This window comes from Ammospiza nelsoni, chromosome 3, assembly GCF_027579445.1.
Source record: "Ammospiza nelsoni isolate bAmmNel1 chromosome 3, bAmmNel1.pri, whole genome shotgun sequence".
Taxonomy (NCBI): domain Eukaryota; kingdom Metazoa; phylum Chordata; class Aves; order Passeriformes; family Passerellidae; genus Ammospiza; species Ammospiza nelsoni.
This window is the reverse complement of record NC_080635.1, coordinates 55,060,468-55,074,056: the sequence shown is the minus strand read 5'-3', so window position 1 is coordinate 55,074,056 and position 13,589 is coordinate 55,060,468. Positions and strand designations below refer to the sequence as shown.

The window sequence follows — 13,589 nt, the reverse complement described above, 5'->3', positions numbered from 1 at the left end:
TCCACACAAACTAGAAAGTGTCTACAGAAAAGCAGGGTGAGGAAAGATCGAACACCTCTTTTTGAAAACTCACATGACTGGATGCCTTTCTAAAGTGCATGTACACTAATACACGTGGCATGGAGAGGACACAGGAGGAATTCAATGCCTAGAAGTTTCCCATGCAGTGTGGTCCTGTGAGAGGACCTGAGAGAAGAGGGGTCCAGGGGAACTGGAGGATTTTCAAGAATCACCTTCTGCAGGTTCAAATATGATCCCTCTTGCTGTGGACTAAGCCAAAGATGGTGGGAGATCCATATGGTTGAACAATTCCCTCCTGACAGAACTGAAGCACAAAAGGAGGCATACGAGAGGTGGAAGCAAGGGCAGATGATGCAGGGAATATAGAGACAATGAGTGTGCAGGGATGGGGTCAGCAAAGCCCATTGGGAGTTGAATCTGGTGAGAGAAGAGGAGTTGCTGTGCATGCATCAGTAGCAAAAGGAAGGCCAGGAAAATGTTGCTTTGCTGCTGATTGGGGTGGGGAACTTGGCAACCAAGGCCATGGAGAAAGGTAGAGGTACTCAATTCCTTTTTGCTTCAGTCCTTACAGATAAGGTTGACATTCAGAGATCCCTGGCCTCTCAGGCAAATGGGAAGATCTGAAAAAATTCATGCTTATCCTCAGTAAAGGAGAAACAGGATAGGGATATTTTAAGCAAGTCCATGGAAGCTGATGGCATGCATCCACAAGTGCTGAGGGAACCTGCCATTCTTTATTTTTGAATAGTCATGCTGATGGGAGAAGGTTCCTGAGGAATGGAAGAATGCTGATGTCACTCTTCTCTTCACAGAATCAACTCTGAGCAAGAGGTTTGGAGTAGAAGCCAGGAGTGCCTTCCCACCTCAGTCATTCTGTCATGAAGCTTTTTCCCACAGTTTCAGCTGCATGTCTCATGAGATCCATTTGCTGAGTGGAAAATATTTCCGTAGTTCCCTTAGCCTATTAAGCCTAAGTACATATTAGTCCATGGGATACACAGACACCATTCCCATGGAAATGGCAGGTTTAAATGGTGCATAGCTTGGTAGGGCAATACAAATTTACTCCTTTGTAATTTGACAGGGTGTATAGAAATACTGTTGCTGTGGTACAAAATGTAATGTGGATATGGATGTGTGTGCAGTGGGAGTGTAAAATCAGAAAACCAGGAAGGAAATGCTTTCAATGGGCATGATTTAAACAGCAGGGATGTATTGCCTGCAATCTACACAACAGCAAAGTACAGCTCTGAGTATCCATTTTACTCATGCCTTTTTCTTCAAAGGTTATGGTTTGTGTGTGTTTTCACACAGGTGTAGAGGGATTCACAGGATCATTAAGTAAGCAATGAAAAGGCTAAGGAAGGGGCCCAAATCTTTAGCTGCCATAGATGGCATTTTTCTACTGAAGTCAATACACCTATTTCAATCTGCAACTCTTAATATCTGGCCTGAATGCTGCAGAATGAGTAGAGGATGGGAGAAGATGGGGAAAAAATACACAGTCTGGTAATATCTATTATACAGCTAAGAAGTACAGCCTAGAAACTTTCTTTGTTATAGTGAAACTGAACTCCTCTTGGATCAACTGACGAATATGAGTTGCATGTCTTCTGCAGGATCTTAGAGAGAGCCCTGGGTCCACAGAAGAACACACCAATGCTGTTGCTGGAATCACAATAACAACAACAACAAACGTGAGAGTAGCAGGGGAAATGGATACAACTGTGCTTTTTGGCTGCCTTCAGCTTTGCATCTTTTCAAATGGCTTTTTGAGAAATACATTTGAAAAATCTTGCGTTACTGTATACTTTGTGTTATGTACTGCATAATTAGTGTTGCTAAGTTAGAGTATAATAATTTTAATACTTTCATGTTTATTATGTCTCATTACATTATTTATTAGATTGCTATATTAGAGGTCACAAAATGTTTTAAATGGTAACTGTTTGGTTTTGATCTTCATAGCTTTTTCAGAGAGGCAAACATACTGCTTACACTGAAAATTTTAAGTGCTTTTTCTCCAGCTGAGTTAATTTCTTCCTAAAAAATTATACAAAATGCTCAGTTACTTCTGAGTTTTCTTTCCCTGTCTGTCCCCCCACCCCAGCCCCCATGCCACCTAGTCTAACAGTTTTCTGCCCACAGACAATTTTTAAATTGATGATTTAATAACAACATTTGTAAATAGGTACTTCTTATAAAATAAGGACATGACAAATGTAACAAACAATTGCATTCATACGTGCACGAGCACGTAGGGAGCTGGTAACCTGGCAGCCTGCTAGAAACTGCCCAAAGGGTTTGCCTATAAGCACACTACACATATTGTTTTAAAACATGTATGCAGACACAGCTTCATGTGCTGTGCTGCTGGGGAAAGATCAATCTGCAGAAATGCAGAGGAAGTGACAAGTGATAGAATGAGTTTAAAAGGGTCTGTTCCTGCAAAGGAGGGGCTGTGGATATGATTCTGGAGCCCAAGCTGTAGCCCCCCCCAAATTGTTTTGCTGCTCAATTGCACCAGGTTTAACCTGAAGTGGTGTATTCCTGCTAATCTGCTAAAAGACGCTGCCGCAGCCAGGGGGAACTCTGTCAACCTAGGCACAGGGACTCAAAATTTATTCAGATCCTAAAAGCTGATTGTTTCATCACACAGTAGAAACTCTTCTGTTTGACTCTTGAATCTTCTGTAACTCAGAGCAAGGAAAATCAGGGTATTCTTTTCTCATAAGGAATCCTTATTTCATGCAAGGTTTTCTTTAAAAGGTTCAACATTGACCGTAAACATGGATATATAGGCTCACAAAAAAAATTTGAGATTTTCCTGTCAGTTTAGGACTGGCTTTCTATGGAACTACCTCAAGATCCAGTAGGGAAAGCTAATGCCCATATCCCCCTGAGCAGCAGAAAAACATTTTTATCTCATCTGTACTTACAGCTGCAGAAGTAACTAATGTTAAAAAGTAATGTTTCAACTATAACTTTAAAAGCTCTGTTTATATAGTAGAATCCCTATGAAAGGTCTTTCAAAAGTCATATTTTCTATTCTTGGCCTTTTTATGCTTTTAATCTTTCATATTTCCTGATTGTATTTATTTTGACCTCCATCAACTGAATTCTCTATTACTGTTATTTTTGCAATTTTATGGTATTCTTGTAACTTACTGTATTCTCTTTGATCTCCTCCCTTTCAGCTTTTTCTTGGGTCTTTTTCATCTTTTAAAAGAAGTTTTCTGCTTTTTCTTTTTGTATCTCTGTCTTCCAAGTGCAAGCCTTTATTTTACATTAGCAGGTAAATGTTTGGAAATCACAAAGTCACAAAGATTCTGGAATTTTCTACTGCTGAACACAAAATATTTCAAATTCTTGCTTCAAAGGCTTTCAGGAACAAAGAAGCTTTTCTTAGACCACTAGCAAATCCACCAAGTTCAAATGAACTGTCTTTGCCAGCAGAGATGAACTAATAACAGAACAGCATAGTCTTGCAAGAGCGGCCAAATATGTTAGGGGAACGAACATATCCTTGACATCATAAGAAAAAAAAATCACAGTTTATCTCTTTAATAACCATCTTCAAGGGAAATTAATGCTACTTTGTCCTTTGTGCAGAACAGTAATTGGATTGTGTGTTTCAATTATATCTGGACAAAGGCCAGGATATTGAAATACTTCTAAATATTAGATTTTCTTGTCCAAAAATTAGATTTTATTGGCATTCTCTTTCCGAGATTTCTTCATTAAAATCTTCATTAAGCATAAATCTTCTTTCCACACAGCAAAAAAGAAGAAATTGTTTTAAAAGGGTCATTTAGAAAGGTTTGCTCTCCCCTCCTCCCACTGTTTATGCTGAGAGAAGAGTTACCTAACAAGGTTAGAAACCAGCCTGCCTTACCTAGGATGGTTTTCAGCTAGTTTCTTGAACTCATTGTCCCAGTTTGGCCTTCCATACCAGGTTTTCTGTCTCAAACCAGTAATTACATCCATCTTGTCATCACAATGTAGGGCTATGTGAGTAGCCTAGAGGCAAATTTACAAGATAATAATATTAGAGTAAAAAACCTGTATTCCAAGTGAGAGGCAACAGCAATAATGCTGGGAAAGATGGAATGATGGAAAGGACACTCTGCAATTATCAAATGAGGAGAGGAGAGGAGAGGAGAGGAGAGGAGAGGAGAGGAGAGGAGAGGAGAGGAGAGGAGAGGAGAGGAGAGGAGAGGAGAGGAGAGGAGAGGAGAGGAGAGGAGAGGAGAGGAGAGGGAAAGGGAGAGGGAGAGGGAGAGGGAGAGGGAGAGGGAGAGATGAGTATTTGAAAGTTCACAATATTACTAGAATTGTGAAAAGCCTTTCCAAAACACCTAAGAGCAAAGTCCAGAGCATTCTGGTGCTGATGGAAAACCCAGTGGATATACCAGCTCAGCAGGGGTAAAAACAGGGGTCCAGTGGAGGACCACAAAGATGATGAGGGGTCTGGAGCACCTCTCTTATGAGAAGAACTGGGCCTGTTTAGTCAGGAGAAGACTGAGAGGGGATCTCATTAATTCATGTAAATCTTTCAAAGACAGCTGTCAGGAGGATGGTGCCAGACTATCTTCAGTGGTGTCCAGTGGCAGGATGAGGCTCAATGGCCATAAACTCAAACACAAGAAGTTTCATCTCAACATGACGAAGAACTTCTTTATCCTGAGGGCAGCAGAGCACTGTAAAAGGCTGCCCAGGGAGGTTGTGGAGTCTCTTTCTGGAGACATTCAAAGCCCATCTAGGCAAGTCCCTGTGTAACCTGCTCTAGGTGACCCTGCCTTGGCAGGGGAGGTTGGACTGGAGGCTCTCCAGAGGTCTCTTCCATCCCTAACAATTCTGTGGCTCTGTGTACAACCCTCAATGTTTTGAATTTTCTCCTCAGGTAGAGGTAGGTACAGAAAGCGGATCACCTCAGGTGAAGCACTGAACCAAGTGAGTTTCTCAGCTCCCAAGTGCCAGAAAAAATTCCTTATTTTCATGGGCATTTACTGTCCTTCACCTTCTATACTGCACCCATTACTGTGCTGTCTAGGTACTTCCCAGGTGCATTTAAAAACCAAAAACCACTGTCACTCCTAACTGTACTGCTCTTATGTAGGAGTAATAGGCTTGTTTCCACTACAGACTATCATCATTGCTGCCACTATCAAGAAATTAACAGAGGAAAGTAAGTTAATAATGGAGTTTGCATTTAGTCCAGGCCCTAGCATGGACTAAGTTTCATAATCATCTTTTGCAGAAGTGGTTGCTGAAATTTAGATCCATTTTGTAGGAACACTATATATTTCTTCTTCTAATGATCTTCCATGTTCCTTACCAACACAATTATTCTTGTCAAGCAAAGTTGTCACAAGAGATTGTGTTTCTAAAAGCTTCTTCTTATTAGTTTGAGCCACTGTCATGAAGGATTTGGAATAGTCTAAGAAAGACCTTAAAGTGTTTGGTAAGAGGGGAAGGTAGAAAACTGCAGAATTTTTGAATTGTTTGCAGCAAAATTGTCCCATTGATAAGATGGGTGTTCTCATTAAGTGGAAGTTTCCCAGGAGTTTTGATATTAGCCTTTGCAATAGCTCAGAGTGGCAGGGTTGCCTAGGAGTCCCAGGGGTATTGCAGGGACTTGTCCGAGCAGAGGCAGACCTTGTCAAGCCTCATCTGCTTGACCATCTGTTGCCAACATGGAATCTGCAAAGAGCTCAAAGCATTGAACAAACATGTCTGAGGAGTAGACACATGTCAGAAAAGGAGGGTGTACTAGAAGGTTTAAAATGCCCTTCTTCCTCCTTGATTTCAACTTCACTTGACCACTGGTCATCTATATGGTGAGACAGGGAGAGAACCCTGAGAACGTTGTTTTGTTTTTTGCCAGGGGAGAACTAACATATCATTCATATATTACTGGTGCAGAAGCTCAAATTTTGAGGAGTGATGAACAGGAATTTACTAAAAATAAAGTCCTATAAGATTAGGGAGCTTTGTGTGTATCTGAAGAAGATGATGTTACTGAGCACAGTGCCCAGGTCAGAGTGGGAGAAATAGCCACTGAAGAACCTTCCTCTGACAGGAACTGAGAGAGATCGTGGGGTTGAAGAGAGGAAGAAGTCCCTTCAGAAAAGTGCAGGGCACACAAGTGAAGACAGACAGACACCCACTATTGTCAAGAACCATTGTCACCCTACCTGACTTCTGGCCTGATATTTGCCCAAGAGGGAAGTGAGGTCATAGTTGAAAGATGAGGGCAGCTTTGTGGCTTTTAGGTTCCCCAATAGCTTCTTTAAGAGCAGGTTTTAGGTAACACCCTATGATATTGCTAATGCAGAGCAGTAGCTTCTATAACTGCCATATACTTCACAATGGGAGTGGATTTTTCTGAATACAGCTTTATGCACATACCTCATTACTTGACAGAAACTCTAAGGAAAGCAAAAAGAAACAATGGGGGTTTTGTATCAGCAGAGGCAGAAAAGGAAAAGCTCTATGAAATCTGTATTTTTTTCATCTCTACTAGGCAGTCCTTCATTCAACAGAGACAGCAGGAAATAAAACAGTAGAGCAAAGACTTCCCTGTTAGAGTTTTTCTGGCAGGTGCCTGACTTATCACTGCATGATCTGAGTGATCCATTAAAAAGGGAAGAGAGAGAGAGAGAGAAAGAAAATCAACACTTTTGTGTTTAGCTAAAGACTAAAGAGGTTGAATAATATTGACCCAGTGTAAGACTTAAGTGCCTGAGGTGGTATGATCCAATGAAATTATGAGATGGCAAATTTAAAGTCAATCAGAGAAAATGTCTTTTCAAACAACATGAATTAGACCATCGAGTTGGTTGCCAAAATTTTCAAAGTGTAGTACTTTACAAAAATGCACTGGATACATGTATATGTATATGTATTTATGCATATATATATATATATATATATAGGGATTACTACAACAGAAGTTGTATTAAATAATAAGAGTAAATGAAACCTACACTTTTTAGACAGTTCTCAAAATTTCAGCACAAAAATGACAGAATCTAATGAAAGACTGTTCCTAAGACATAGACAAAATATCCCTTGATGAGCTCCTGAAAGCTCTCTGCGCTTTTCTGTGAGACTCCTGGTAACCACCTTTACCCAAGACAAGATGCAGGATTGGAAGAATCCCTGGCTTGATTTCTCCATTCCTGTTTTCCTAAATGTGAAATGTAAACAGACGTCTTAGGATCTTCATATTTACAGTTATTTTTCTCTCTGCTTCATCCATCATTTATTCAGCTGTTCTTGTTCCATATGTTACCATACTGGAAAAGCAAGGTACATTAACTCTGACTTGTAACAGTTTCATTATTACCTGACTTTCATCCCAGCCAGTAAGAAATATGTGATAGCTTAGAAAATCATTTTTCCATTTTTCAGCCATTTTTGTTTCCAAATGGAAAAGAAGATCAGCAAACCACTCAAATGCTGATGGGTCTCGACAAATCCAGTAAAAATAAACCTGTCAAATAAAGTAAAGAGATTTAACAAGAAGCAAACTTTCAACAAAACTTCCTAATTACTTGCTCAGCTCATTAACCATATAGTGTGTGCATCTTCACCACAGTAAATTTATAGTAAACATAATTGAACATCATTTTGACATTTTAAAATTTTGATTGTCATCTTAAACAATGAGTGAATTAATGAATATTACTGTGCTAGTTAAAGTAGGCAATGGGCAAGCTTCCCATAAAGCCCTGCCAGTGCATGTCTGCTTTGACGTGTAATACCTAGCCCTTCATTTCTTGCAAATAATTTGATGATTATTTGAAATTTTGGATTTATTTAGTTTTAGTTTTATTCAGCATTGAAGCAAGGAATTCCTTGTTTCTCAAGACCTTATGCCATAGGCTAACTCTTGATGTTGCCAAAAGGTATTTGAGTTCTTCAAGTCATATGCCCTGTATAACACAAGTGAGAAATAGTCCCTATTCCTTTTTTAAAAATGTATTTCATGTTTAATTTGGAGCATCTAGTTCCTAGGGAAACCTGAAACTGAATTTATAGTTGCCAAAGGGGTAAAATGAACTACTATTCCATGATTTGTTTTCTATTGTTTGAAACCCTCCTCTCTATCAAAAACTGACACAATTTATCTCATCTAGATATTACTAGTTTCACTTTTCATCTTTTTCGTTTATTATCGGTTGGGTTGGAGAGCCTGTTATCAAAGTTTTGTTCTACAAGTAGAAATTAGAGATCAAGTCATCCTATAATTGTGTCTATAGCAAACCAAATGTTTCTGCCACTGAGAGGCATCCTTTAATCATTGCTATGACTTATTTTTCCTACTCTATTGCAGTAAATCAAAAACATAGCACAGTTTGCTGTTTTTTGATTTTTTTTAAAGAAAGAAGCTAATTTATTAATATCTTGGCATAAGGTAATGCTTGCATAGGAAAAAAAACCTTTCAAATAAGAGTGTTAGTCATTGTCCATATGATGATGAGTTTCTATTTCAAGAGTCCTTCCTCTGGCATCTTCAGCTGGAACAGTAGGAGCCCACAAGAACCTTTTTCTGCCCAGTTTTTATAGCCAGCTGGCCCAGGGATCATTGTGACCACTCCTGCAAGCGCATGATCTATTGTGATCAGTTGTCTTAACTGCGTATAAAGCGCCTTCTAACTAATTAGCTATTTCTAGAAGGCTGTCCTATATGACCACATCTGCAGGATTGGTGTCTGATGACCATGTGCAAATGTCTTGTCTGTGTACAAGTTAATAAAATTTGCAGTAGGAACTGCCTCAGCACTGATGAAATTCCCTTGTCAGGATCTTATCAGTGCACTGAAACTCAGTCACTCTTAGGTCCATCAGGAGTGACCTTAGGGAGTCTTCAGCACCATCATGATTTCCCAGTTGGAAATCTCCTCTCACAATGTGTGCTGTGTGGAGGACTGGGACCAGTCCATCCCCTGGTTTCAGCTCAGTGCCTTGTATGAAGCCATTACAGATATGGAGACAACTCAGCTGTGACTTCCTGTCCTACCCAGAGGATGAATGCCTGAAACTCCCAGGCTGTCTGTCCAGGCACTACCCTGATGGCAGTCTGAAGCACAGTTACAAGTGTGATTGCAATTCTTATTACTCAGATTCTGCAGCTCTTGCCGCACACTCTAGCGTTATTTTGACCAGATGGTGCCAAACCTCAAATGGGCCTCTGCAGGCTGGGTATTTTCAAAATTTATCCAAAGAAGAAATTCACAAACATGGAGGAAGTCTAAAACTACGCCGTTTCAGATGTGAAAGGAACAGCAGGAAGGACAATGTATAAGTTTATAAAACCTGAATGATTGGAACTTATTTTATTATGACTGTGATTTTCATTTTGTTGAAAAATCCTTTAGCTTTCTCCAACTCATCTCCTTCTCTGCTCACCAGCCCCTCTGTCTTTTATTGTACTGCAATATCAAAGGTGATCTGAAGGCATGTTTCCAAGGCAATCATTAACTCTTTTCCACAGAATCAATGGGGTAAAAATGCATATTGGACACTTCTGAAATGAAAAACCAGAGAAAGAAACCAGAAAGCTATAAAGAGATTTCCCAAAGATTTAATATATTAGGTTGTCAGACTTCTGGTAAGGTGGTGGGAGAAAAATGTGGTAATACCATGCTTCAGTGGAGATTTGGTGAAAGACACTAACAGTAATTTGAGATGTTTCCTAGATCTGAGTGTACTGTAAGAGACCATCTGTGGTTTATGTAAGAAATATAAATGATGTATGATCCCAGAAACAGAGATAAGGCATTCAGGGTTAAGTAGGGTATTTTTACAGCCCAGGAATAAGACTGTCTGTGGAACTTTAGTACTAACCATCTTGGCTGTTTGCTTTTTCCCCTTCTGTTTCAATATTTTGCCTTAAATATGACCTCATTGCTTTATGGAGGGGGGGTTGCTGCTGATTTACCCTGGCATAGGTTATGAGGAAAAAGCAAGGCCACTGATGTTCTAGAATTTCAAATTTGTGGCAAACAACAGCATTATTTTAAATTACCAAAACTAGGTAAGCTTTATAGCCTTAACCTGTATGTAGCTTTTTTGTGTCTGAGTCCTAAAGTTGTTCTATATACTCAGCACCTCGAAAATCAGCCCACTGAGTGCTGTCAGTCTGTATCACACCATAGCTGTTGATTTGTAGTGAGAAATTTCTTCCCCCAGACTCTACTTGATCATCTTATTTCTCAAGTTTTTTCAGCAGTGCATTTGATGGAAATGTATATTTAGTACACGTGTGTGGAGAGGAGGTATGTGTTTCTAAATGAGAAAAGAAATGTTCATGGGGTAGCAACTGGGAGCATGTGGGCAGGACTGGGAGATAAGCGCATTCAGGGAAGGAGGAAGGCAAGCTAGCCAATGAGTTGAGACAATACAGTCTTCAAACTGGGGAGCTGGTTTCCAGAACATCAGACTATGCCTCTTGAAGGAATGCTTTTAGCTGTTTGCAGGCCTGGCTGTCACAGGAACAGCCAGTCCCACTGGTTGGAACAAGCCACCTCTGGCACACTCCTCTAAGGAGAGAATGCAACTTTCTGAAGCTGCAAAAATTCCTTAAGCTCATCCCACGACACCCATTGTGTTGCCTCTGATTTTCACATTAAGTGGTGGCAGGCATTTGGTGATGCTGAAATACCGTTATTGTTAGAAGAAGTATTTTTGGCTGTGATTATAATCTTAGAAAGAAAAGAGATAGTGAAGAAGTATGGCCTATGGGTAAAAGGAATTAGTTTCCCTTAGATCAAAGGGGACTTCTAGTCTAATATGCTAAAATAAATGATGTTTACAAAGAAGTCTTCCTTTCTTTACACTGGCTGCCCATAGCATAGCACAACATATTACATATATAATTAAAATACAATAAATGCACCAAAAAATTAATCCTTATTAAAACAGTAGAATAAAGTAGCTCCAGTGCATTTCTATAATTAAAGATTATTCTGAATCTTGTTTTTTTTCTTGTAAGCCTCATGCTATTAACTGACTCCAATTTAGGACCCTTAAAAATCTGGTTTAGATTTATGTTTCATTAGTCTCCACCCACCCTACTGCCATCAATTGCATTTATCAGCTTGATGGCTTGCCCAAGTAAACTGTCTTAAATTTTCCAAGTGCTCTTTTTGCAAATTGAGTTAGATGCAGTATTGCTATTAATCAGATCAAAGCAGGGGTTTGAATAGTTGCTTATTTCTGCAATGCTCTTGCAATTCATGGATATTTATCCTTCAGTTTTCCACATCCTGTATTTTATACAATGGACAAGAGCAAGGGCTGTGTTACCTCTTTGCTCTAAGGTGAAAGAACATTCTTTGTAAATCAGCTTCCATCATGAGGATAGTCATTAGTAATTATCTGTTGGCGAGCATTCATCTGTTTCTCCCTGCTCCCTGAGGGCAGAGTTGGAGCTGCAGCTCTGGGCAAAGCCAGCTTTTCACTTAAGGGGTGTCAGAGAAGGACATCCCTCTTCCCTGTCTCTTGCTGCTCTCTCCTAGGCATGAATACCCCTGCAAAAACCTCCTGCACCTGCAGGTGGGCACCTCCCTGCAAGACTCCACTCCTTCATGCTCTTGGGTATACTGCATTACCTGTGGGCTGCAGCATACAAAAACAAACAAACAAACAAACAAAACAACAACAAAAGAAATCTCAGAGGTCATGCAGGAGGGGGGGTTTAGGGTGGCAGCAAACGGCCTTTCACATAAATGCATAACAAGGTTCAAAATCATATTCCTAAATTTGAGGCAAAAAGCTTAAACTGTTATCAAAAAAGATCAGAAAGGTGGTTACATGTGACAGAAGAAGGAGCCTAGGTTTTTAGGCCTTCGAGACAAGATTTTTGTGCAGGACTGGAGACTGGGGCAGATATTTACCTCAGGAAGTCGGTCCCAAAGCAAATGGAAGAGGCTGATTGTGTTTTCCTCTCAGTAGGAAGCTGAACTGCCACAACATGCTATGGTTGTTTAAGGTATACATGGATTCAAAAAACAATTAGACTACTTCATGGAAGAAAAAGCCACAAAGGGATATTAAAGACAGAAGCACAGCTCTTGTATCAAGGAGTTACTGAGCTACAAGTCACTCAATGGTGAGGAAGTGTCCTGTAAAACCAATCACCATCTGATTTTTCTGGTCTGTATACTTTTCTCTAGGTGTTCATGAAGAGCCACCATTGGAGACAGGACATGGGGCTAGATGGATATTTGGTGTTACTAAATAGGATCTTTCTTATGTCTTTTGTAGGGAAGAGAAAGTGGATGTTTGGTAACGCTAGAATCTGGTGGATCAGTACAATTTTATCAATTTCAGTAGCAATTGATCTGAAAAATGAGACCACTAGTGTGAAAAAAATAAATTGTATTATGCATAACTAGAGCCAGTAGAAACTTTCCAGCCATGCCTGGTAGTACATACAAAAAATTATGGGGAAATGAGGGCTCTAAGGCTACTTAATTGTGAAGAATCAATTAGATAAATGTATACTCCTTTTGATTTGCTGGGTTTTTTAAATTATACAGCTGCAGACATTATGGAAACTATGAGTATTTATATCTCAACCATATGTGGGCAACACTAAGAAATGTTAGTTCAATAACCGTAATGATAGCTGTACTCAAATCAAAACGAAGTTGTTAAAAAAAAGAAAAACCTCTTATTTATTTCCTTAATAGACATTTCTATGGTACTCATCATGGCAAAAAGAGAGTGCTGAATACTTTGAGGAAGATTAAATTATTTGTAATTATACTACAAGTGGAAGCTTTTAACCAATGGAAAAAAAAAAAAAAGTGGAGCTACCCTGAGATTAATCGCTCTCACTGCTAAATTTTTTTAAGTAATGCTGTGAACTTCCCCATGACCTTTCATCCACACTTTCAAAATATTTTACAAGCACTGATGAAATTTAGCCTCATAACACCTGTGAAAAATAAACATTGCTATTCCCACTGCACCAGTAATGAAGCCAAGATATAAAGAAAAGTAGAAATCCTGATAATTTTGTATTTCACAAGAATTCAGAAAAACCAAACTCTATAGTAGAAAACCATGGCAGAATGCATGATGCATTTATTTTTGCAGGCACATTTAGCCAAAATTCTCCCTAATTCTCCCTATGAATGAACACCTTTAAGTATTCTATTGTTAAATTCTGTTCTTTTCCCCTTAAGATAACAGCAATGACAATCATAACACTTTTACTTGTATACAGGTAGAATATACATAATCTACATATATAAAGTTTGCATGCATATGTGTAGCTCTTCTTCCAGTGAAAAAGATCATCCTGGTACAATCATAGTGTTTGCAAATACACTTCTTTTCCCAAATAGCATATATTTCCATTTTTATTTCCCTCCTTTCTCAGTGCTTTTTCTGCCTCAAAGATCCCCCCTGGCAATTTGAACCTGTCCTCAACTCCTCAGTTACTAAAATCCCAGATGCTTTTTCAGTGGCAGCTCGTCATTAAGATGCCAGTTTTAACACTCTTTCATTTAAAAAGATCAGCCCCTTGGTCCTGCAATCGGCTCCATATG

The 13,589-nt window shown here is 39.3% G+C and overlaps 1 protein-coding gene across 1 annotated transcript in view; it reads right to left on the bottom strand.

The window, feature by feature from the left end:
* Positions 1-1,562: 1,562 nt before the first annotated feature.
* NOX3 (NADPH oxidase 3) overlaps positions 1,563-13,589 on the bottom strand; it is a 39,051-nt gene continuing 27,024 nt past the window's right edge. Inside the window, exons 11-13 of the mRNA XM_059468759.1 lie at positions 7,373-7,519; positions 3,917-4,041; positions 1,563-1,689 (exon numbers count right to left, since the gene is read on the bottom strand). Of these exons, the coding sequence (XP_059324742.1) occupies positions 1,563-1,689; positions 3,917-4,041; positions 7,373-7,519 (399 nt within the window). The remainder of the gene's footprint in view (positions 1,690-3,916; positions 4,042-7,372; positions 7,520-13,589) is intronic.